Source organism: Bos grunniens, chromosome 10 (assembly GCF_055505025.1).
Source record: "Bos grunniens cultivar Pamir isolate PY7600 chromosome 10, Bosgru_T2T1.0, whole genome shotgun sequence".
Taxonomy (NCBI): Eukaryota; Metazoa; Chordata; class Mammalia; order Artiodactyla; family Bovidae; genus Bos; species Bos grunniens.
Window position 1 is genome coordinate 69,326,093 of NC_141174.1, and position 26,962 is coordinate 69,353,054.

General features: G+C 41.7%; 1 protein-coding gene across 18 annotated transcripts in view; it reads right to left on the reverse strand.

The window, feature by feature from the left end:
- Positions 1-12,771, reverse strand: part of TSLIG3B (tRNA splicing ligase complex subunit 3B) — a 70,412-nt gene extending 57,641 nt beyond the window's left edge. For 3 of the 18 annotated variants that reach the window (XR_015133710.1, XR_015133709.1, XR_015133711.1), the window contains exons 1-2: positions 12,252-12,757; positions 5,467-5,555 (exon numbers count right to left, since the gene is read on the reverse strand). Coding sequence is in view for 6 of the 18 variants with exons in the window: in XM_086318959.1 (XP_086175085.1) it covers positions 5,467-5,555; positions 12,252-12,395 (233 nt within the window). In the remaining 12 variants the exon portion in view is untranslated. Of the gene's footprint in view, positions 1-5,466; positions 5,556-12,251 lie in introns of all 18 variants that reach the window. The other 15 variants (XM_086318973.1, XM_086318972.1, XM_086318965.1 and 12 more) reach the window with 11 other exon arrangements.
- Positions 12,772-26,962: the final 14,191 nt, after the last annotated feature.

A 26,962-nucleotide genomic window follows, 5' to 3' on the forward strand; every position in this document is an offset into this window, starting at 1 on the left:
AGCAATAACAAATGCTGGTATGAATGTGGAGAAAAAGGAACACTTTCTGTACTAGTGGTAGAATTTTAAATTCATACAGTCACTACAGAAAACAGTATGGAGTTTCCTCAAAAATATTAAAAATAGAACTACCACATAATCCAGCAATTCTACTTCTGGGAATATATCCGAAGTAAAGAAAAACACTAACTCTGAAACATATCTGCACTGCCATGTTCATCCCAGCATATTTACGATAGTCAACACATGGAAACAACCTAAGTGTCCATCAATGGATAAAGATGCAATTATCCATTATATATGTAAACACATATATACAATATTCATTTTATCATAATTAATTGATATACATGCATGAGTTTATTTCTTAGGTTTCTACTCTAGTTTACTGATCTGTGTGTCTGTTTTTATGCCAATACCATAGGGCTTTTGGTAGGGAGGCCTGGTGCACTGCAGTCTATGGGGTTGCAGAGTTGGACACAACTCGGTGACTAAAAAACAACAACAATACTGTTTTTATTACTATAACTTTGTAGCAAAGTTTAAAATCAGGAATTTCCTGCCTGATGCCTCCATCTTTGCTTTTTTTTCCCTCATTATTACTTTGGCTACTTGGGGTCTTTTGTTCCACACAAATTTTAGGATTGTTCTATTTCTGTAAAAAAAAGATGCCATTGGTATTTTGATACATATTGCATTGAATCTGTACATTGTTTCAGGTGGTATGGACATTCTCACAATATTAATTCTTCTAATTCATGAGTACAGACTATCTTTCCATGCATTTCAATATGTTGTTCAGTTTCTTTCATCAATGTCTTATAGTTTTCAGAGAAAATATAGACAATTGTTAATAACATTATGTTGAATTTCGTGAAGTATAAAAAATGGTATTACAGGGCTTGCCTGGTGGTCCAGTGGTTGAGAAGCCACGTTGCAATGCAGGGGACACTAGTTTGATCCTTGGTCTGGGAAGATCCCACATGCGGCGGGGCAACGAAGCCCACATGCCATAACTACTCAGCCTGCACTCTGAAGCCGTGAGCCACAACTACTGAGCCCATGCAACCTACAGCCCTCGCTCTACAACAGAGAGAAGCCACCGCAACAAAAAGCCCGCGCACTGCAGTTAAGAGTGCAGCCCCTGCTCTCCTTGACTACACAAAGCTCATGCGCAGCAGCAGAAACCCAGGGCAGCCAAAAATAAAAGAAGTAAATATTTTTAAAAATGGTATTACAAAAAAATCATCATGAAGTTAGAAGCAGACTTTCCCCTGTTTTATTCCACACAGTAGGAAGTTATTAACTGGCAATCATTTTTATCCAGTTCAACCTACACTCTTTTCCTGATCCATACCTAATGCTAGGAATGCAGTCTTATTTTAAATGGTAGAAATGATGTTCTACAGCTATAAAATGCTAACTGAGCTTTGACTTCATTTTTTCAGTTTCAAGAATTTATGATGATAAAGATTTTGATCATGATGGTGAAATATAAAGCATTTTCAGCATATTTTTTACCTCGCTGCACATAAACTTTTTGAGTTCCGAATCTCAATGCTGCCTTTACGAAGGCTAGTATTCTATTCTGTGTTGGTTCAACTGTAGAAAATCTTCATAGACAGTGTTATGAGATTGCCATACCTCTTAGGGACTTCGGGAATCATGATGTGTATCTTGTGAGAAACACTAACAAACAATTAGAAAGGAAAACAAATTCAGAAATATTATATCTGATAAAGTCTGTTTTCCCAGAAGGAAATGATTTGGTTGTCTTTGTGAAAACAGAAGTCTGTCATTTTTTCCTCCATCAAACTGCTTAGCCTTATGTTAAGGACTCAAAAGCCTTGCTTACTTTCAAAGGTTCTGGATGAAAACCAATAAAAATTCCTGACATTAAAGAAGATTCTCCCTGAAGAAAACTTGCTGGTAGGCTCACTGTATGCTTCTTTTTTAAAAGAAATTCTACTGATATTATAAATATACTTAACTATTAGAATTAACGTGATTTATCAGTGCCAGAATCTAGTTACTATTGTTTTATTTCTTGTGTGATCAGAGCCCAAAAGCCATCTCTGAATAATCTTCTCCCGTGGTATAGAGATTCAAATATACAGAGTTACTGACAGATAAGAGCTTTTTCTCTTCAATTAGTACTTTCCTAACAGCACAGACAGATTTTCCTTTTCCTTCTCACAACAGAAACCAATGCCATTACTCAAACTGCTCTATAGGACACAACTTTGTCAATCCCCAGTTAAACTAGTATTAACATAAATTAAACACAACTCTTTGACAGAATATTTTCTTGGTATAGTAAGTTTTGCGTGCATGCTCAATCATGTCCAACTCTTTGTGATCCCATGGACTGTGGCCTGCCAGGCTCCTCTGTCCATGGGATTTCCCAGGCAAGAATACTGGCTCCCAAACCACACCCCATTAAATTTATCAGGGGGGTGGGGATGCAATTCCAAGACATGACCCACACTGGGACTATGAAAGATCATGCAAGCCAGGCTAGGATGAAATATTACTTGGCTATCAAAAGAAATGAAAAGGTGTATGCCCAAGTCTGTAAATTATGATAAGGTCTGAGAGGTTACACAGGAAAAAGATGAAGGCTGGAGAGACCACCAAGAAGCCACCCAGGCCCAATCAGTGTGTCTTTTGTCAGAAAGGAGGGCAATGGCAGGGGGAATGTCTTGAATGCCCCTTCTGTGGGATGCTGGAGGGGCAACCCCAACCAGCCCTCATTACTTGCAAATCTCTCTCAAATGAGAGATTCCCTTGCACTGACTGATGGGGTCAATTCTCTGCCCACTTCCAGATCCCACTCGACCCATCCTCATTACTCCATCGAGTCACCCTCAACGTGGCAGAGAGGAGAATTGAATTTTCTGTAGACACTGGAACCACCTGCTCTGTTCTGACTTGGCCAGCCAGCCCCCTCTCCAACCGTGACTGTACTGAGACAGGAGTTGATAGACAACCAAAAGAAAGGAGATTTACGTCTCTCCTTGCCTGCAGAGGGAGAAGGCAATGGCACCCCACTCCAGTACTCTTGCCTGGAAAATCCCATGGACAGAGGAGCCTGGTAGGCTTCAGTCCATGGTCGCGAAGAGTCAGACACAACTGAGCAACTTCACTTTCACTTTTCACTTTCATGCATTGGAGAAGGAAATGGTAACCCACTCCAGTGTTCTTGCCTGGAGAATCCCAGGGATGAGGGAGCCTGGTGGGCTGCCATCTATGGGGTTGCACAGAGTCGGACATGACTGAAGCGACTTATCAGCAGCAGCAGTTGCCTGCAGAGTCGGGTCCATTATTGTTACTTACTCCTTTTTGTATATGCCAGAATGTCCTTTCCTCTTCTTGGAAGAGTTATACTAAATAAATCAGAAGCTACTATAGTCTAAGGACAGAGTGAAGTCCAAGGAGATAAAGAACCCAAACAGAGAATGCATCTACAAGTAATGCCAGATGACCCATCTGCTGGGCATCAAAATATTCCCAAGTCATTCCCCAAGAAATTAGAAAACAGGTAGATCCTGAAGTTTGGGATACCTTGCTGCCCGGAAGGGAAAAAATGTGTGTGTGCCACCAATGAAAAAGGTTAAGGCCTGGGGAAAATAATCCTGGAAGAGATAATGTCCTTTAAAGCCTGAGGCCCTGAGGAGAATCCAACTGCTGCTCAACAAAGTCCTAAAACACAGACTCATCAGGCCCCGCCAATCCCCTTGGAACACCCAGATCCTGCCTCATCAAGAGCCTAGCGGGGCGTATAGGCCTGTATAATGCAAGCCATGCATGAGGAAGGCATCCCTTTTCACCCATTGGTTTCAAACCCATTAACCAGCCTCACTCAAGTGCCAGGGAATCCTTAGTATTTCTCGGTTTTGGACCTCCAAGATGCATTTTTCTTTATTCCCCTAAATCCAGACTCTCAGTATCCTTTTGCCTTTGAATGGAGGGACCCCGATACCCTCAAGGCTACCCAACCTACATAGGCAGCGTTTCCACAGGGTTTTTAGGACTTCCCATCTTCTTGGAAAGGCAAGGGAACTTCTTGGCAAGGGAACTGAGGGGACTGGGCCTTGAGAAGGGAACTCTGCTACAATCTGTTGATGGTCTATTGTAAGAAATGACACCAAACAAGATTCTGATCAAAACATTATTAGGGTCTTAAATTTTCTGGCAAAAAGGAGATATAACTAGGGCTCGGATCTCACAGTGACAGCTTCAATATTTAGGATTTGTTTTGAGCCCAGGGGCATGACCCCTGGCCATAGATAGGAAAATAGCAACTAGTGCATTATCATCTCCAACCATAGAGAGACAACTCTAAGGCTTTCTCAGGAAGGTTGGGTTCTGTTTTGTTGTTGTTGTTTAGTCGCTAAGTCCTGTGGCTTCTTTTGTGACCCCACGGACTGTAGCCCGCCAGGCTCCTCTGTCCATGTTTTCCAGGCAAGAATACTGGAGTGGGTTGCCATTTCCTTCTCCAGGGGATCTTCTAGGGATCAAACTCTCATCTCCTGCATTGGCAGGCAGATTCTTTACTACTGAGCCACCAGTGAAACCCGAGTTCTGTCATATCTGGATTTCAAATTATAGCCTTAGAGCAAACCCCTCTATGAGACTCTTAAGGGAGGAGAAAGGGAACTCCTTGAATGTAATAAGGACCACCAGCAGGACTTTCATACTCTAAACACTGAGTTGAGCAGAGCACTGGGACTTCCAACTTTGGACAAGCCCTTTACCCTACATGTTCACAAGAGCTCAGGGATAGTACTAGGAGTCCTGACCCCAAAGCTGGGACTGTATCAGAGACCAGTGGTTTACTTTTCAAAACAACTGCACTCAGTGGCCCTGGGATGGCCAAGCTGTCTGCAGGCAGCAGCAGTCATAGCCCTGTCGGTTAATGAGGTTTCCAAGCTCACCCTGGGACAACAATTAGATATGTTAACACCTCATCAGGTACGATGTGTGCTGGAAGTCAAAGGACATCATTGGTTGACTGGAGGAAGGTTAACAAGATATCAGGCCCAGACTTCGCTTGAGATCCAGTGGTTAAGAATCTGCCTGCCAATGCTGGGAACACAGATTTGATCCTTGGTCTGGGAAGATTCCACATACTGCAGGGCAACTAAGTCCACGCACCGCAACTACTGAGCCCACACAGCCCAGAACCCACGCTCTGCAAAGAGAGAAGCCACCACGAGGAGAAGCCTGCGCGCCGCAACGAAGAGTAGTCCCTGCCGGCCGCAACCACAGAAACCAGCGAGAAGCAAAAAGACGCAGCACAATCAAAAATAATAAACATTAAAACAACAACAAGATACCAGTCCCTCTTAATGGACATCTCTGACATTAAAGGTATGCCAAACCCTGAACCCGGCAACTCTGGTTCTAGCAATCGAGAGTGGAGACTTGGTTCATCAGTGTATACAGACCATAGAATAAACTTACTCCAGTAGGTCTGATCTTCTAGCTGAGCCTCTTGACAGTCCTGGAGTCAACTGTTTTACTGATGGGAACAGTTTTGTAGAAATGGGAACCTGAAAGTCAGGGTATGCCATAGTTAGGCCAAATGAAGTCATAGAATCCAAGGCCCTGCCACTCCAGACATCAGCCAGAAAGCTGAACTAGTTGCATTAATGAGAGCTTCACACTTAGGGAAATATAAGAAATTAAACATTTTCACTGACTCTAAATATAAGTCAGGGAATAAAATCAGTCAGTGAATAAAATCCCTAAATATGAATTCCATGTGCTACATACTCATGCTGCCTTTTGGAAAGACGAAAAATGGGGGAATTTAAACTGCTAAGAATTCCCCCATAAAACATAAAGATTTGATTCTGGCTCTTTTAGAAGCAGTGCAGCTTCCAACCCAGGTAGCAGTAATCCACTGTTGGGGCCATCAGAGGGAGGAATCTTTGTGAGGAAAGGGAAGAGCAAAGCTGATCAAACTGCCAAAAGCGCAGCTCGACTGCAGGAACCTGAACAAGTTATGGCTCCAGTGATCGCCCCACCCTACCCCAGCCTCCGTGCCTCCCCTAGTAGTCCCCACATGAGCAAGAGAATGATCTGAAATGGGGCTATGAGAAGGAAGCACAGGCTGGTATTAAAAAAAATCCTGGAGGCCCAACAATGGAAACTCACTAAGAGCTTACAGGATGCCACCCACTATGAGAGGAACGCACTATGGGAGGAAGCTTAAAACAGCTAAAAAAAAAAAAAAATGTAATGCCTGCCTGCAACCTATGTGCCCACAATAACCCACAGACCCATTCAATTCACCCTTTGCTCCTCAGGCCAATCCAATACTGAGGGACATATCCAGGCGAGGACTGGCAGTTAGATTTCACCCGAATGTCCCCATGATCAAGATAGTAGTATCTTTAAGTGTTTGCTGATACTTTCACAGGATGGGTTGAAGCCTTCCCCACCTGATATGAAAAGGCTATGGACATCTGTAAATCCCTTTTAAAAGAAAAAATTCCTCGGTCTTGACTTCCAAGGTTCTTCTAGAGTGATAATAGGTCCTCTTTTATACCCCAAATCACAGAGGGGCTCATAATGCCCCTAGGGATAGCCTACAAGCTACACACCCCCAGTCTTTAGGGAAGGTAGAGAAGATGAACCATTCTTTAAAGAAAACCTTAGCAAAGTTCTGCCAAGAAACTTATGAACCCTGGACCAACGTGCTTCCTATTGTACTTTTCAGGGTCCATGCAGCCCCCAAGAGTGATCTAAGACTTAGCCCATTCCATTTGAAATGACCTATGGGAGGCCTTTACTTACTAGTGACATTCTACTGGATAAGGACATGAACCAGGCCCTGAGATATATTATTAATCTAGGACATATTCACTGCTGGCTCCCACTAGAACTACAGAGGAAGGAGAAGTTCCTGCATAGATAAAGCCCTGGGATCAAGTTCTTCTTAAAACCTGGAAAGAGGATCCTCCAAAGACCAACTATTACCAAAATGGAAGGATATGTATAAAGTAATTTTAACCACTTCCCTACTGCATCACTTCATGGGAAATAGATTGGGGAAACAGTGGAAACAGTGTAAGACTTTATTTTTCTGGGCTCCAAAATCACTACAGATGGTGAATGCAGCCATGAAATTAAAAGGCGCTTACTCCTTGGAAGGAAAGTTATTACCAACCTAGATAGCATATTCAAAAGCAGAGACATTACTTTGCCAACAAAGGTCCATCTAGTCAAGGCTATGGTTTTTCCTGTGGTCATGTATGGATGTGAGAGTTGGACTGTGAAGAAGGCTGAGCACCGAAGAATTGATACTTTTGAACTGTGGTGTTGGAGAAGACTCTTGAGAGTCCCTTGGACTGCAAGGAGATCCAACCAGTCCATTCTGAAGATCAGCCCTGGGATTTCTTTGGAAGGACTGATGCTAAAGCTGAAACTCCAGTACTTTGGCCACCTCATGCGAAGAGTTGACTCATTGGAAAAGACTCTGATGCTAGGAGGGATTGGGGGCAGGAGGAGAAGGGGACGACAGAGGATGAGATGGCTGGATGGCATCACTGACTTGATGGACGTGAGTCTGAGTGAACTCCGGGAGTTGGTGATGGACAGGAAGGCCTGGCATGCTGTGATTCATGGGGTCCCAAAGAGTCGAACACAACTGAGCGGCTGATCTGATCTGACTGCTGTCAAACTCCAAGGGATATCCAGTTGGGTACATTTGTCCAGATAAAGATTTTATCTCCAGAAACCCCACAGGTTGCTATAGAAGAACATTATATACCTGTGAGCCAGTGGAAGATCTGATATACCTATTCAAAAGACAAGCACTGGAGGGAAACTCTTGTTTGTTCTCACTCCCCCCTGCTGCAGCAGGGGCCCCAGAAAAGTCTTGGCTGATTTAAAAAAAAAAAAAAAGCACCATCAACAGATAAGGAAAATGATGTAGTGGGTTGGTTCATATTTGAAGCCTTACTGGAACTTGGGACCTCTCATTGCCTTGGCTGATGTGGTTCTTGACAATCTTCTGGCCCTTGATTGACTTCTAGGCAGAACAAGACAGAGTGGCTTCATAATTTGGGCAGGGGCAATACTGCTTTCCTGGTCTGGTCAACAGTTAGGGAAGCCCAAATTTAACCTTGTTCTTTCCCTTTCTAGGCCCTTTAATGGCCCTTGTTCTTCTCCTTTTTAGTCCTTGTTTGGCTCCAATAGTTTGAAGTAAGGCTCGTGATGGCTCAAGGAATTGAGCCCCTTCAGCAGAAAGTGGCCCAGGTCCCTACAGGTCCTTGGAACAGTCAGCAAGGGACTTCTACACCTCTAGGATAGGCTAGGGTCTGAGCCCCCTGTCCAGCAGGAAGAAGTTTCAGAAGAAGAGACCTTTGGCCCCTTACCCCTTACAAATAAGGGTGTAGACTATTGACTTTTGTATAGTGTTCCACAATCTATTTAGCCTATAATGGATACTACGGTAGTTTCTTTTTTTTTTGTTTTGTTTTCAAACAATTGTAAAAGAGTGTCATCCTGTATGACTGTATGCATATAACGATTTCTCTATTGCACGCTTAAGCTTTAACTTGCTGGGCCAGAGTTAGGCAGCTTTAAAGAGATTACTTCATTTGACTTCCAAAATGGCTGTTGGCAGTTTAAAGTTTCTCCTTCTCAGCAGTGAATGAGTATCTGCTCTCCATATAATTAAGGACATTTGATTTTTGATTAAATTTTAAAATTAATCTAATATGTGAAAATTGTCATCTTTATTGTTTATATTTAGGAAAAACTTGACGCTAGTAAAGATGGACATCTTTTCATGTATTTACTTTAGACATGTGAATTGCCTTTTGCCAACACTGCTCATTTTTCTGTGAATGATTTGTCTTTTTATCTCATGGATTAGTTGGAGGAGTTTTTCATATAGTTTGGATAGATATCAGTCTTTTACATCCATTTCAGTATCTTCTCCCAGTTGGTCACTTGTCTTTAGTTTACTTTTGGTGTCTTTTTTTAAACAGACACTTTTTTATATTTATATATAGTTAAATTGATAAATATTTTTATGACTTATTTCAAAATATAGATAGAGCATATTCTGTATTTTCTTCTAAGTTGATTATGTATGCATCCAGATCTCCATCTGGAGTTAATTTCTGTGAGGAGTGAAAGGTACAGAGCTACTTTTATTCAAAAGTCCAAAAACTATTTGTTGAAGTCTATTCTTACTGATTTGGGATGCTGTTTTATTACGTGTTAAATTCTCTAAATTTTCCTAATAATGCATTGTATAGATTATAAAAAAAAAGAATAATGGTGTAGAGTCTCTCAGGGGAATGAGACAGACTGGGACCTGGAACCCTTTGCCAAAGGGCTGCAATGCTTGCACCTGGACACACCTCTCTTTAAGCAACAAAATACAAAGAAACTGTATGGGGCTAAAATAAATGCATGTTATGTGCAGTTGGGGCCAATTCTGGACAAAGGATACAAAGAGACCAAAAATCCAAAATGCCACTTTTGAAGAGCCTGGAGCAAAAGCAGGGTACTGGGCACGCACCCTGCACACACCACAACCTAAGGGGTGGGCAAACCACCCAGGCCACCCCTCCAGCCCAACCCCTTGACATACCTCTACCCTCAACCCACGTTGGGAACAAGCTCCGCCCCTCCTCTGGGAGCAAACAAGCAAACAAACTTGCTCCCCTCTGCTTGCAGCAGAGGCCCCAGTAAAACCTTGCCTGAAAAAACCAACTTGTCCACAAATTCGTTGACGCCACTTCCACTGAGAGGTGGAGTCTGTACCTTTCCATGGGATGTGGAAGAGCATGTGACGGACAGACCAGTAGGGCACAGTGGAAGCAATGCTATAATTCAGGCTAGAGTGTCAAAGGCTACACAATGCACAACTATTTTAAGTGGCCTTTGGTGCTCTGGTCTGCAACATAAAAAGTGGGAAGCCACTCTGCTGTGAGAGAGCATAGTCCAACTGAAGAAGCCCTTATGGGGATGCAAGTCTCAGGACATGTCCCAGCAAGCAGCCAACATCAGCTCCCAGGACCACTGCTTCTAGCTTCTGAGTTGTCTTAAGCTGAGGCCCCAGATTTAGAGATAAACTATCCCCCTGTATTCTTTCCAAATACTTGATCCATAAAATCCACAAGGATGATGAAGTATTTTAAGCTGCCGAGTTGGTTTGATAAACAGATGGATACCTTGAACTTCATGGTAAAGGAATAGGCTTTTAAAGGGAAGACATTTTGTCTCTGTGGGGGAGGGAATGGGGAACACTGGATGCTCTTACTGTTGTCTAATATAAGGTGATAAAACTGTGAATGAGTCTTAGGGCAGGAGGAGTGAAGGGCAGGGACAGCTAGTGTACTGACTGAAAGGGGGAAAAAGATGCTCTTACCACTGATAAAATATTAAGAAAAGAAAAAAAGAATCATAGATCAAGTCTTAAGATTTTCTTAAAGGAGCCCTAGGCATGACCTAATTAGACCCATTTTACAGATGAATTCTCAGTCCCAGAGCAGTTGAGTGACTTGTCTAGTCTGACATGTGACTTTGGTCACTATCAGAGCTGAGCAGCTGCCATAAAATCCAAGCCCCTCCTCCTTGCTCACACCTCCTCCTCCTCGCTCCCACCTCCTCTGGGTGATCAGTAAGGACTTCCATAGGACAGTGATGGAGAACACCAAGATGACCCCAGAGCAGAGCAGTGTGGATAATGATTGCTGATAAAGTAGATAAAATAATAGCCCAGGGAGGAGGGGAGGATGCACGAAGTTCTGTCAAACCACTCATCCCAGTCTCTAAAATAAAATCATCAAGGTGTTAGGGAGTGGAGCTTTTTAATGGGAGAAGTGAAGGGACTATAAATATCTGAGAACTGGTAGGATTGGGCCCTCTGAGAGTTTGCTTGAAGAAAAGACATTCAGAAGCTCATTTGGGGAGGGAGATGCCCACAGAGAGGGATCTAGGGGCTACTGCTTAGTTTGAACCATCAACTTGCTTTCTAGCTTATCCAGTTTCTTTCACAGAGAAAGATCAACAGGTAAAACTCCAAGCTGTGGCATGCTGCCTGGAAATAAAGACCATGTATAGAGTGTCACAGACATGTATAGAGTTTCTTTATATCCCAAGGAACAAAGAAGGAGAGAAGGTAGAAGCTGTAGGGGTCCCTAAGAAGCAGCCTCCTGATTTCTGGGCTTCTAATTCCTGACAGCAAGAATGATGAGAATATTAACAGAAACTGGGGAACTCCCCCTAGTGGTCCAGTGGCTGAGAGTTCAGTCCTTGGTTTGAGAGCTAAAAATCCCAGGTGCTTATGGTTGAGGTGGGGGGGCGCCACTAAGGCCTCATGCTGCAACTGCTGAGCCCACGTCCTCTGGAGCCCGGGCACCGCAACCAGGGAGAAGCCTGTGTACTTCAAGGAAGACGCGGCACAGCCAAAACTTACTGGGAAATGTCCAGTGAGCAAGGCAGACGCAAAGAACCCAGCGAAACACAGATTTGTAAATGCTCCCATAAGAGCCGCGGAGTTCCTCCCAGTCCCAGAATGCAGCTAATCTCAGTTACCTCTTCCTCCCACACCACCTGCAGCTGGAGGAATTCCAGCTTATCTTGTTCTCACAGCTTAAAGACCAAGCTAACATTTCTTCAAACAAAGAATTCTAATTTAAACATTTTTTTGAAAACTACTACTGTGAAGCATCATTTCAGCTGCATTTTGGTTCCCAGCTTTTTTGTATTCTTTGATTAAAAGGATGAAAACACTGATTATTTGAATGAATTCAACTGTGCTGGCCCCGAAGCAGGGATGCCTACCACTCAGAACCCCACACCATACAGGGCTTGCTCTCCAAAGACATATCCAGACTTCAGACTTGGAGATTCTGACCCAGTAAGAGAGATGGGACCCAGAAATCTCTCCATATTCAAGCTTTTCAGATGACTCTAGTGAAAAGGTTTGGAAACCACTCTGGTACTAAATATTTACATGCATTTTGAATTTAAAGAATTGTATAAGCCAGCTAACTTCCCCCATGCAGTTGTACTTCTAAAAATATTAATAAAAATTTTAAATATATCTCAAAAGTGTGAGGGGAGGAGGGGGAAGGTAAGGAGATTGAACGAGGTAACCTTGTAAATTCTGACAAGGAGTAGTAACTTCTGAAAATACCTCCCAAACGGTATTTTCAGAAGTTACTACTTAAGTTGTTTTTCATTTCTCCTCAAAATGTGCACATATAAATTCTTCTTACCAGTTGGCCATCCCATGAACTTCTAAGATACACTGTTCCTGTAAGCCACCATTCACAGGTGTGTGTCACACCTCTAATCTTTAGTCTCTTCTGTTTTCCTACAGTCAGAGCCACTGTTCCAGCAAAGACAACATCAAGCTTCATCCTTGCTCCCCAAGCCAGTGACTCCACCTACTGGAGGCCGGCTTTTATAGGCTACTCAGGTAATGCAGCTCATCAGCCAGATTGGGAACTGCTATTTTCAACAGCCTACCTCACTTTTCTAAACAGTGTTGTGTCCTTCCAGGCAAATGACATTAAAGAAAATAAATCTTAATCCTTTGGAAGACTGAAAAAAAAATGAGACAAAATGTCTTATAATCTGAGACACATTTCTTCACGCTGATATCAGTGAAGCCCTGCAAACATCTAAACCCTGAATAAATGCATCAGTTAAAATCTATTCCCCATGCATAAAAGAAGTGATAACACCTTCGAACTGGCTAGTTTGCTAGGAGAGAGGATTTGAGTTGTGAGGTGCCCTGCCATGAGTTAGGAATCATGTGAACTTAATTTAAATTGATTAAAGCACTTTGCTTAGATTTCATTGGCTAGTTCTAATCTGATTGGATTGGAACTGGAAATTTTGTAAAGGTGGCAGTGTCTGAGTTCAAAGTATTGCTTAAAAACAAAACAAGCAAATGCTATCGTGGATCAATGTAAATTCTGCTGAGCTAGCAGTAACTTCTGAAAACACCTTTTGGGAGGAGAAATTTTTGACACTTTTTAGAGCAAAGTGAAACTTCGGATTGGAAAGACACCACTAAAGGGATTTTTGTGTTCTTAGAAGCTTGAGGTGTCTAAACAAACATTTCTCTTCCAGTTAGTGAGATGCAGAAGGAAAGACTGATTGTAGCAACAAATATACAATTTGATTCCCTCAACTGAAACAGCCATTGAATTCAGGAAGAGAAGAAAAGTGTAAGGATTTTTTAAAAGTTTCATGCTAGATAGAAGATATTTGGAACTTGTGTTAGTCATGGGAAAGGTCTGATAGAATTTAGAGTAAATTATAAAGATGCATACTAATCAAACTCTAGAACTAACACATGAATCAGATTAAAGTGTAACTAACAGTAGGTCTTGATTAGCCACAGATTTAAAACCACAACTGGCTTTATTAGGTAGTAAAGGTAATTTTTCAGTCTTCCTTTTATTAAATCCTATATATATATACCTCTCCTGGAGAAGGAAATGGCAATCCACTCTAGTACACTTGCCTGGAAAATCCCATGGACAGAGGAACCTGGTGGCTACAGCTCGTGGAGTTGCAGAAGGACACGACCTAGCGACTAAACAACAAATATACATCTCTCACCTGTTCCCACACTCTGAAGAGAAAGCAAGGGGTGTTACACAACTCTCAAAACTCCAGCATAGTATGTCAGCTCTTCCTTCAATTCCAGGGGCTACCCCAATTTTCTAATAATCCATTTTTAGTTTAAGTTAGTTTCTGCTGCTTGCAACCAACCAAAACAAGTGGAAAATCACTCCATAAATATTTATCTGAAACTTAGATTTATAATAGAATCAACATTAAATTTAGGAGTATATGTTACAGAATAGTATTTGCTGTCATTCAGTCACTAAGTTGTGTCCGACTCTTTGTGAGCCCATGAACTACAGGCTTCCCTGTCCTTCACTATTTCCCGGAGTTTGTTTAAACTCATGTCCATTGAGTTGGTGAGGCCATCCATCTCATATACTGCCACTCTCTTCTCTAAGGAAAGAATGCCTTTATCATGAGTCCTATCGCTCCTACCTGTAACTTTCAATACCCTATAGCCCAAGCTTTATGTAAATCATACTGCCGACAGCAGGACTCATTTTTCATTATCATAAATCTTATTATTATTAACTTGGGATGCCAGGTTTATCTTAAGTTATAGCCAATTCTATTCACTATTGTTTCATGGTTTATTTCAAATTGATTGCAAGATAAATCTAATGATCATTAAACTAGAAAGGAACATAATAAAGATTTCTGAAAGCTTAATTTTATCTCGAGTCTGTATGTGTTATCTTTAAAATATACTTTTTTTATTTCCTCCAAGAAATAGTATCAAATTATTCCTTGCTCTAATAAATTATTATGTAAAGCTATTTTTTAAGAACCAAGTAATTTTCATGTCATTCTAAAGTGCTTGCTAAAAAAATTGTATTAGATAAGATTTAGCACTTTCACAATGGAATTAGTATATTTATACCTAAAATGAGCAAAAGCTAAGTGTGTCACAGGTATCACCTTAGTCCATTCTTTTTGTACAATTTGTGAAATATTTTCAAGGATTATATTTTCTTGAAATGATGAAATAGATGTAAGCCCTATTACTTAGAGTTATGAAGTCATATGCTGCTGTATGCTGCAAAACTGGAATCAGAAATAAGATGGTGAAACATTGTAAGGACGTGGATATGAGATCACAGAAGAACTTTGGGAAAATTTTTCAGTCTTGTTACATACAAACTCTGTCAAGTTCAAATTTTCACAAGCAGAGAATCCTAAATTTCTGACTACTCATGTAGATTTTGGAAGCACCAGGCAGACCCCATGATTCTAGTCCCCCCACATCATTCTCACCCTTCTGTTACTTTCTAGAATCCCACCAGACATCCTGTGTCAGTCATTAACATATATGCCACTCAGCTCTAGGATTCATAGTGATTTAGGAACTTGGCTTGATGGAAAGGACCTCTGTTTTAATCCTAGCTCAGTCACATGCTAGGCTGCAGAAACTCTGGCTACAGTAGTACATGCCACAGTCCCGATTACTTTATGAGTTCTTTGAAAAAGGGTAATCCTCCCAGCATTCTGCTCCATAGAGTCTCCAAGCTCAGACTCTCATAGGCCTCTCTGAAACCAATCCTTTCAGATCACAACTTAGCCACTCCCAGGAGAGCTGGGATCATGTCAAAGCCCCACATCATGTCATTCCTAAGCTAGCATTAGATTTGTCCAGTAATTCCATCTCCCTGCTGCTTTAGGGCAACTTCATTTCAAAGGACCCTTAAGGTTCCTCTCAACAGGACTCCCTAACTTTGACCCTTTCAGTGTATAGGATTTATGGTATCAGTTCCTTCTACCCCAGGAGACCCTGATCTCCTTATGTCAATTGTTCCACCTTATTTCTTGGGGCTTTGCTTTCTGGTTCAGACTGCTTCCCAGTTTTTGAGGAGCAAGAATAGACTACATTGGGCTTCCCTGGTGGCTCAAACAGTAAAGAATTTGCCTGCAATATGGGAGACCTGGGTCCGATCCCTGGGTTGGAAAGATCCCCTAGAGAAGGGAATGGCTACTCACTCCAGTATTCTGGCCTAGAGAATCCGATGGACACAGGAGCCTGGCGGCCTACAGTCCATGGGGTTGCAAAGAGTCGAACACAACTGAGTGACTAAGCATATAACTGACTGCATTATCTGGCCAAATGAAAGAACTGTATCAGAAGACAGACACAGGGGCTGCTGTGTTATGATCTGGTGAAAGCGTTTACTAGGTAGTAACGATCTGGTTTCTATTTTACCATTCTCTTCCCACTTTGGCAAGGTAGCAGTCAGAGTGGAGCAGATCAGGACAATGTAGGGCAAGAGATGGCAGGTACAGGAAGGCGGTACTTGGTGAACTGTGCCAACCTGGGGGGGTGGGGGGGCGGTGGCACATCTTGTCTAGGAAAAGCAGTGCCTGGCAGTGACCTGAGAGCCATAGATGGACTAGAAGAGGAAAGAAACCCAAGGGGTGGTAGGAGGATGGTGGATTAGTAGGAGCGGGAGTGAGATATTCTAGCTCAAGAAGGAGATTGAGCCAGATACTACAGCTTAGTTGCACGGATTCATTGTCCTACATTTAGTTTTTTTTTAAACACAAACTAAGATGATTGGCTTATAAGACCAGAGTATTTTAAAATTTAGAGTAAGAATCATAGACTCCTATAGCAGGAAACTTATTCTTTGTTTATTCTCCACTAACTCCTTGAGTTAAACATTTCTTTACACCATCCCTGGCGTATGCTTCCATGCCCCCTCCATGGATGCCAATTCCTCAAATAACAGCACATTTTCACTGTTAGTTCAAATTGTCAGGCTGGAGCCTCTCTGTAAGGCTCCAAATGGATAGACTCAATGCCTCCACATCACTACTAATCACAGCTCTGCCCCTAGACTGAAACAGGCAAACAGTGTTACATTCTAGGAAGAGGCGTGGTTATACCTGCAGATTTTCAGTTTGTCCCCAAAGAAGGGGTGAAACAGAAATACTTTGTTATTAGACACAGTGTTTATATCTTCAGGAATGATTTTCAAGTACTGAATGATTCTGAAGGGAGAGTATGCCAAGGGAAATAATGTATTTTTTCTGTGAAACCAGTAGGGTGTCATACACAGAAGTACCTATTTGTTATTTTATTCAATCAACACGTTTTAAGCATCTAATAGTGTGCAAGACTTTATGCACAAAGAAGTCTAGTACGTATGGGCTAGTCTACAACACAAAAGAAATTTCTAGGGCCCCAGGGCCTCTAAGATATGTCCAAATTGCTTCAAGAGGTGAAAAGAACTGCTTATGTTCTTGTAGCATGAGGGCTTTGAAGCACAGATCAGCAGAGGTGTGCTCAGAAAGAGCTGGGACCCTCAGGAGTGGACCACTGGCATGGACCATGTGCCCTGAACCCACAGCTTCAAAGGCTCGGTCCATTTGGCCTCACTTGTGTTCTCTTGAGCAGAACATGGAAAGGTTTCATCTTAAAGAGAGCAGGCAACTAACAAGAAAAGGAAATGAAGAATGTCAATTAACTATTGTTTCCATGTTTCAAGGACCTTTTTTCATGTAAAGCCATACAACATGAAACAAAAAGTCCTGAATGCTACTGATTTCAAAAAGATGCAGAACTGACTGACTGTGATTCTCTAATTCACTCAGGAGCCACCAGCTTGCAGGCAGTGAAACCCAGCTGAACCAGGAGCAGAAATCGCCATGGAGTGGCTAGCAGGGTCTGCAGCTCCCAGGAGCAGAGGGACATTCTTGCACACTGGAGGAAGTCACAGCAATGCCACCTCTCTCCTTAATTTTGTCCTTTACAATTCTTAACCGTGGATTTCTCTTTTCTCGCACATCCACTAACAGGAGAGAGCCAAATGCTGCACTTACATTGAATACACTAGAAACAATCATTGAAAATAAAAACACATTAAAAGAAATGAAATATCAGTAACCTCAGACATGCAAAGAGCCAACTCATTGGAAAAGACCCTGATGCTGGGAAAGACTGAAGGCAGGAGAAGGGGATGACAAAGGATGAGACGGTTGGATGGCATCACCGACACAATGGATGTGAGTTTGTGCAAACTCCAGGGAACAGTGAAGAGCAGTGAAGCCTGGCATGCTGCAGTCCATGGGGTTGCAAAGAGTCCGGCATGACTGAATGAGTGAACAGCAACAGAAGAAACAAACTGAGGTCACCGTGAAGGGGAAGGAAGTTTAGGGTCTCATTTCAATCTGTTCTTTTAATTGTCATAATTTTGTCATGAGCACGAAGTAAGAGATAAATGGGGCACAGACTACTCTGCATGTTGTGAGGGGGTGAAAACGCTCAGGCAGGGTGACGCGATCCTGGTGGAAGCAGAGTCGTCACTGAGCCTTGTTTCACCACGAGCAGAAGCCTTAAGTGCAGCAGAGTGCTCAGCCTGGCCAAGGGAATGTTTAGAGCTGAGAAGGGTTTCTATCAGCTGCATCTCCATCAGTCCAAGAATGAGACCTACCTTCCTGTGTGGGTAAGTGCTTAGCTGAGGACACCCAATACACAATGGACCTAACTTTTAGAAAATTCAAAATAAATGTGAGATCAGACGGAACCTATGAAACAACAAAATACAGACCTTTAGACACATCACCAAAGTGCTAACATTCCAAAAGCACCGTTGCTGTTGCTGTTCAGTCACCAAGTCGTGTCTGACTTTTTGCGACCCCATAAACTGCAGCATGCTAGGCTTCCCTGCCCTTCAGTATCTCCCAGAGTTTGCTCAAACTCATGTCCATTGAGTCAGGGATGCCATCCAACCATCTCAACTTCTGTTGACCCCTTCTCCTCTTGTCCTCAATCTTTCCTAGCATCAGGGTCTTTTCCAGTGAGTCTACTCTTCACATCAGGTGGCCAAAGTATTGGAGCTTCAGCTATCACCTTTTAAAACGATGCCCTTGTTGTGGGATTTCATTTAAAAGAAATCTACTTCAGTGCATTTTAAATAGGTAAAATTACAAAAATTTTAGAAGCATGCCTTTTCACATAGCTTACAGCATACTGAACTATACTAGTAACAGAAAAAAAGCATCATCTTTATGAGATTAATCTTATAATCTTCATAAGAAATCAGTGCCATTACCATTCATTTTTATTCTAAAGTTACTATGTAATTATCTTATAATTGTGATATTCAAATATGAGATGTAAGACAATTTAAATTTAGGAAGAAGAATGCCAATCAGTTGCTTAAAAAATATGATGGATTGTCCATCATCATACGTTTCCAAGCTTAAAAGCAATGGAAAAAATTTTTTTCTATTCAAACTGTTTTCTCCTTTGTTTCTAAATATTTAGTACTTCAACCATTTAGTTGTTCAAATGCAAAGATTTCAATTGTATTGCTGAACTGGAAATTGTTGAGATCTGTAAAACTATCACTTATGAAGGAAAAAAGGATTTGCACAAACCCTACACTAATTAAAGCTATGGATATATACTTTGCATGGAATGTTTGAGCCCCAGGCTAACAATCTCTGCTTTAGACTGGAGGTGACATGGACTCTAAGAAACGATAAAACATGTGGAAGCTGAAGGGCGCATCAACCCCCAGACAGCATCTGTTCCTCGTGCCCCCAGGCAGCCAGGGTGCCAAGCGGAGAATGCCTTTGGCAGTCAATCTGTAGGGTCCAAGCTTTGCATAAGAACGACCTAGAACAGCATCTTCACCCAGGCCTGTGGAAGGCTGAGGGTTCAGGAGATGGGCCCGCTGGTCTGTCCGTGGGCATTGAAGCTCAAATTGAGCAGTGGGGCCTCAAGTCTCCTGCCTCCCTTCCAATCCAAGCAGCCTCATATGTTTACTTAATGGGCTTCTGAATATGACTGTATTTGAAGGAAAGTTTTTGTGGGTAAAAAACATGGATAAGAGGATTAAAAAGTGCTGAAGGGTTATATCTGGCGGATTTTTTTTTTTTAAGACCATTAGTGGTTATTTTCCTATTTTTGCTTTCTGCATCTTCCAAATTTTCAACAATGAAAAAGTATTACTTGTGTAATTAAAATACACACAAATTTATATTAAAAGAATAAACTGTGCCTACTTCTCCCCCCGCCCCCTGCAAGAAAAAGTGCTGAAAACAGGCTTTCTGCAGGGATTGTAGCATTTTGAATGTGAGTTGCAGTTTTCAAACATAAAGCACAGCTGTTTTGTCTCTACCCCTGAAGCTGTGAAAAAGGGGAATGATTTTGAAAGCGGGAACAGGAAGACTATTGAGAAAAGTGGCTGCTATTTCTAGGCTGAAGTCTCCCTGGCAACACTGTTCTCAGAAGCTATGCCTCCCTACGTGGACTTATCAGGATTCATGAGTGATGAATCCAGAGGATTCATAAGACCCTAAGTAAGCAGAGACCAGAAGAGACTTGAGACAAAGCGGAGAGTCACGCCAGGCCAGAGAGATGCGACAGACTGTGCTGCAGCGGGAGCTGCCTGTGGTCAGTGCAGTCCTGTGATCCACAGGGATCTGCAAGACCAGAGAGGTTGCTGAGTTTGCAGTCAGGAAGGTAAGGATGAGGTTCCTGAGATGTGAGAGGGCTGATGACCTCAAGAAATGTGGTTGAAGAAAAAGAACAGCTTCAAGGAGTAGTTGCAAAGAGCAGAATGTGAACTTAGTCACCAACTGACCTGTACAGGGAAACTGCAGCATTCTGAAAAAAAAAAAGACACACAAAAGGAATCATTTAGAGGTGAGAAACTCTAAGACCACCACCATCAAAGAAACACTAAGCCCAGTGTGATATTACAGAACCAAGTATAAGAAGTAAAAAGAATAACTACAGCTTTCCTGACTAGATTACAGAAATACCTCATTCAGTTGGATACAGCAATTCATAATTGTATGCAAGCAATAAAAGATACATTAGAGATTTAAAAAACAAAAACAAGAAACCTAATGGAAACTAGGCAGAGCCAGTGCAGAGAGAACCTGAGTCAGCTTCTCAATCAGCGTATATCTAAAGCAATGGTTCTCCAGTATGGTACCCAGCCCAGCAGCACCTGCAGTACCCAGGAGCTTGTTGCAAATGCAAATTCCCAGGCACCACCTCAGACCTACTGAATCACAAGTTCCAGGAGTGAAGGCCAAGAATCTGTGCTTTAGAAAGTCTACCATGTTCTGACGCACACTAAATTTTGAGAACTATCGATCTGGAGGCACTGAAATCACCGGGAAAAGCTACCGGACACAGTAAGACAAAGCAAGGAATACCACAAGAGGATTATGCCAAATGCAGGCATATTCAACCTTCAGTTCCCCTTCATGGCCAGAACTCCTCCTCCTGGAGGAGGGCATGGCAACCCATTCCAGTATTCTTGCCTGGAGAATCCCCATGGACAGAGGAACCTGGCAGGCATGGTGTTGCAAAAAGTCGGACACAACTGAGCAACTAAGTACACGTGGCCAGAACCCCCGTCAGTCTCCCCACCCCAGCTCAAGTCAGCGTGGTCTGCTGCCTGGACTATATAATAGCTTGGCAACCACCTGTCTTGGTTTGACCAGAGAAGTCCTGGCTTGAACCTATGGCCCTGCTACAATGATAATAAGTCTCCCTTTCGCTCTCAAAATTCTCCAGATTCTAAATTATATGGCTTCTCCAGTAATTCTCCAGGGTTTGCTCACCATTTCCCCTGCATCCAATCTTGCCCATCTCTAATATGTTCTCTTCCCAGAAGCTAAAAATATAAATTGTTCCTGTTATCCCTCTTTTAAAAAATCCTTCAGTGACTCTTCATTGCTCCGAAATAAAATGTCAACGTCTCTCAATGACCCATAGCACCAATCCTTCCATCTTTGCCTCATTCCATATCCCTACTTGCTTTCTCTGTTCCAGGTACATTAGCCTCCTGTTGTTACCTTCACAAGCCAAGTTCATCAACCCTCAAGGTCTCTGCACATGCTGCTTCTTCCTCCTGGACTGCTCTCAGGCTCCACCCCTCTGTCAATGTTAGGTGCTCTCCTGTTTTCATTTAATAACATCCCAAATGAGTTCTCAAATATTCTTTGAAGGTTTTATTTTAATGACTGCATAGTTTCTCATAATATGGCTGTGGAATAATTTACTTAACCATCCCCTTATATTGTTAAGATTTTATTTTTTCTATTACTAGTAAAGCTGTTATATAAATTAGTCATCGTTCTTGGTTGCAACCAATTCAATATTCCCTCAGGCAAAAAAGGAATTTATTGGTATGGTACTGGGATTTCTTCATAAACAGAATAAGGGTTAAACAAGGAAACTACAGAAAAGGCAGGATCAGTGGAATAACTGGGACCAAAGACCTAATTGTTATCAGGATACCCTTGATAGATAGAATGTACATGTACACACAAACAAATATATGTTGCATTGCAGGCAGATTCTTTACCATCTGAGCCACCAGCATGGTATATGTACATATACATGTATATTAAAACTCCCATTCATCTCTTCTTCCCTCTCTGTGCAGTAGTACCTTTTCCAACCAGCTCCCCTTGGTGGGCAACATGACTGACAATGCTCTCAAATTATGGCTCTCAGTACCAAAAAGAGAGGTGGATTCATAATCTCATTTGCAAATTCTCCAAGGAAGGATTCTAATTGGCTCAGCTTGGGTCTAGTCCCCTCTCTTGAGTCGATCAGCTGTAAGAGCTTATGCACAAACCCCTGCTAAGAAGGATGATGCCAGCAAAAGGGAGCTGTTCTTTTCAGAACAGGGGCAGAGAGATGCAGAGCAAACACAATTATAGGCATCTACTGCAAATGAAGACATTTGCTTGTTATGGGGGGGGGGTGTATGTTAATCACACACAATATATCTAAATTACTTTCAGTTCAGTTCAGTTCAGTCACTCAATCATGTCCAACTCTTTGCAACCCTGCGGACTACAGCACGCCAGGCCTTCCTGTCCATCACCAACTGCCGGAGTTTACTCAAACTCATGTCCACTGAGTCAGTGATGCCATCCAACCGTCTCATCCTCTGTCATCCCTTTCTCCTCCTGCCTTCAATCTTTCCCAGCATCAGGGTCTTTTCAAATGAGTCAGCTCTTTCCATCAGGTGGCCAAAGTATTGGAGTTTCAGCTACAACATCAGTCCTTCCAATGAACACCCAGGACTGATTTCCTTTAGAATGGACTGGTTGGATCTCCTTGCAATCCAAGGGACTCTCAAGAGTCTTCTCCAACACCACAGTTCAAAAGCATCAATTCTTCAGTGCTCAGCTTTCTTTATAGTCCAACTCTCACATCCATACATGACCACTGGAAAAACCATAGCCTTGACTAGACGGACCTTTGTTGGCAAAGTAATGTCTCTGCTTTTTAAATTACTTTATGCAGACATAAAAGGAAACGGTTTTTAAAGTCAAACATTTTTCTCATACTTATGCAATCTTTCTTGTTTTTTTCTTATCTCATTGTAAAAATAACATTTGCTCACTGTACTACTACCACCATTAATAATGGTTAAACCATGTATGTGACTGTAAGCCAGAAAATGTTCTATACACTTTATATATTTCAATGCATTGCATTCTAGCCCATCTGCCTGAGTCCTGACCTTATGAAGTAGGTGTACTTATTATCATCATTTCTTTGGAAAAGGAACCCAAGGCACAGAGAGGCTGACATATGCTAGCAGAGCCAGGCTTCAAACCCAGGGAAGCCAGCTCTAGACCTACAACAGCAACACTTGGAGGAAGCAGGAAAAATGCCACTTGTAATCATCATTCCCCAAGGCCGCACCTACTTACATTTTGGTCTATCTTCCTCTCATCATTTTTTCTTTTATAATTGCATTTTAGTTGAAATTATATCCTAAGATGGATGGTAAATATTTGGCAGGGTAGCACACCATTCTCTACCCTGACCCTCATCCCACCCCAAACAACAACATCGCACGTCCACTTTTGTTCACACCATTCTTTCCCACTGAGCCCAGATGTGGCCTCAAAATCTGTCTGGAAAAAAAAGTCACTCACAATGGATTCTAGTTGACACACAACCTAAACCTATATGCAATTTCTGTGCTATTTATTCTCATGACTGCTGCATTTCCCCAGATGGTTAAAAACCTTTTTGAAACATCGCTTTTAAAGCAGAATAACTTCTCCATTTACTAAAGATAACCATTTAAGTTGTTTACAGTATTTTACTATTATAAATAGTACAGAGCTAGTTTTAAACAGTACACAATGCTGTAATGAATAACCAAATTTTATCTTTTTTTCCCCTTATTATAGATTCCAGTAGGGAGCATATATGTCAGTCCATTTATATCACAACTTCCCCAATATTCAGTTTTCTTGTTTTATTTCTCAGACAGCTGCATTTGGGGAGGGTGCAGGAAGAAGAGATATGGACTGATGCAATGGGGAGAGGAGATGCCTCTTCCCTACTCACCATGTCATGGGTAGAATATCCCTGGTTCCTTTCGTCTCTGCTGGGTGAGGGGAGCAGTGACTTACCTGTCCAGCAAGTTGGGCCTAAAAACCAGTCATGTTTGGCATTGCCCCATCCTTTCTGAACCAAGCCTGGCTTCGGCATCTATTCTTTTCAGCCCCTCCACGTTGAGTATTTCCAGGGCAGACACCCCCATAGGGGAGAAATTTGTGGTTACAGCTTAGTTCTAGGGTTCAGTTAGGAAAGCCAGTAGTCCACAGAAATAAGGTATATTCTCCAATATGAGCTTTATTAACAACATAAAGGTATATTTTTGCCCATCTCCCCAACTTCTGATTATTTCTAAATCAGTTCAGAACTTAGGGAGATAAGATGTGTGATATTTACCTCAAACCCTCAATAATTTAGGGCTTCCCAGGTGGCTCAATGCAGGAGACATGGAAGATTCAGTTTCAGTCCCTACGTCGGAAAGATCCCCTGGAGGAGGAAATGGCAACCCACTCCAGGATTCTTGCCTGGGAAATCCCACAAACAGAGGAGCTTAGCAGGCTATAGTTCATGGGGTTGCAAAGAGCTGGACATGACTGAGCACAACAACAACAACTCAATAATTTAGAAGCTACAGGAATTTTCATTATATCTTCTGAACTCTAACATATTTTAAACTATCTTTGCATTTTTATATACAGTTGTGCTGTATATAAACTTACTCATTTACAACCAGTTAGCTTAAAAATTTTGGCAATTTTGATACATTTCATCTGGCATTTTGTTTTACAAATCAAAGGTCTGGGGCAGTCTGAGTACTATTTCTCTATAGATTATTTCCCCTTGTATGAATATTTTTAAAATCATTTAAAAAAAATCATTGCTTGTTTTTTAAAAATTTTCATGTTATGCCTGAAAATAATTATTTTTTTTCATCAATTTTTCCTGGAGTGTGGTAAACTAGTTGCATTTACATGTCACACCATGTAATTTTTAAAATTTTTGTAATTTTTTTAAGCTTAGGAAAATTTGTCTTTGATCAAATTTGTACTCCAATCATCTTGTCTTTTGTGTTTATTTTTGTTTTGTGACCAGAAGCATCTGCTACTGCTGAAATAGATCTCCACTCCTGTCCTCGATGTCAGTCATCTGATTTTCACCTCTTTGTGCTCCCTGCATTTTTGAGTGTCTTCTCCAGTTTGTTTTTCATGTCTCTGATGTAATTTTTACCATGTTGACTCTGCTTTTTATAGCTTCTATTTCTGTGCTTTGCACATATGTGAACATTAAAAGTTTCCTGTATAAATAATAAATGCATGATTACTATGGGAGTTTTAGTTTTTGTTTGTTCTCTTTTCTCCTTTTATGTCCCTTTTCATTTATGCCATTTTTTTTCATGTCAGCTATATCCTCTTCCCAGTTTTTTTGTTCCCATTTCATAGTGTCATGCCTTTCTGTCGTCTAGGGGCACACCAAATGGTTTTCTCCTGGTTCTTAATGTAAACCATTTTTCAGAAGTTTGTCCTTTCTCTGAGTCTCGAGAATGATTTCTTCCTCTACTCGACAATACTTTTCCCCATGAGCCCCCATTTCACTTTCTCTACTCATCTCCAAGTGAAAGCAAGTGAAGTTGCTCAGAGGTGTCTGACTGTTTGTGACCCCATGAATTGTAGCTTGCCAGGCTCCTCCAGTCATGGGATTTTACAGGCAAAAATACTGGAGTGGGTTGCCATTTCCTTCTCCAGAGCATCTTCCCGACCCAGGGATTGAACCCTGGTCTCCTGCACTGCAGGCAGAATCTTTAATGTGTGAGCCACCAGGGAAGCCCAATACTTTTCCCCATGAGCCCCATATTTCCCTTTCTCTTCTTATCACCAAGTGAGGTGAGCTCCATTCATTCTTGCATTGGCTAATACATACACAGAACACGTTTTCCACTTTTAGCCCCACTTCACGTGAGATGGTTTGAGTCACCTTCTCAGATCTGATGTCCTTGCGTGAGGAGTTGATGCACATAATTTTCAGCTAGTTCTCAATTTCTAGCAGGCTTTCAACTAATAGGGATAAGCTGGGATGAAATAGACTCTTTCCTTGCCCCATTGCGTGACTCGCAGATGCTCTAAACAGATGGAGTTCATAAAGCACAACGGTCCCCATGCCCTGACAATGCTTCCCGACTGCTCCCACCGCAGCACTTCATTTGTGGGAATCAAACCTCCCAGGATGAAATTCAGTCCTCTCTTACTTCCTGCCCAGTTGTTTCCTGAAAGTGTTTTATTCTGCTGAATAGAGAAAAAAGAGCTACAGATGGGAAACCAGGACAACACTGGCTGCTTCTAGGGAAAGTGCCAACTCAGGAAAGACTGACATTGTTTTTTTCATTTGGTTCAGATCTTCTGATTTCTGAATGACAGACAAAAAGGTGAGTCAACCCATCTTTGTTCTGGTTGGCACCGCACAGAATAGATCACCAATCATTTTTTCCAAATCAGCTTCTTGGACTTTACAGTTGTTATAAAAAGTTTTCAGATTCTGGCCCTGGGTTAACTAGTGGCCAACCAGCATTTGGGGATGGTTTTCAAACGTAGACTTCTAGACTCCGAAAGGCTTCCTTCTGCCCCCAGTTCTTCTACTCACCAGCTCTTTGACCTTTGGAAAGTTAATTTGTGTCTCCAAGCCTGGCTTTCTCATCTGTAAAATGAGGATGATATAGTATGTACTTTATCCATATGTTGTCTGAAATAATTGGGTTAAGCATTTGTCATCAAGCAAATGAAGATACTCCTAGTAAAGTTATATTTTTATTGCTATTTTAAGTTTTCATTTTTCAAGGTTTTTTTATTGTGGTAAAAGTCACATAATATAAAACATACTATTTGAACCGTATTTAACTATAGTTCAGTACTGCCAAGTACGTTCACATTGTTCTGCAACTCTCACCATCCCCCGAATTTTTTTAAATTTATTTTAATTGGAGGCTAATTACTTCACAATATTGTGGTGGTTTTTGCCATACAT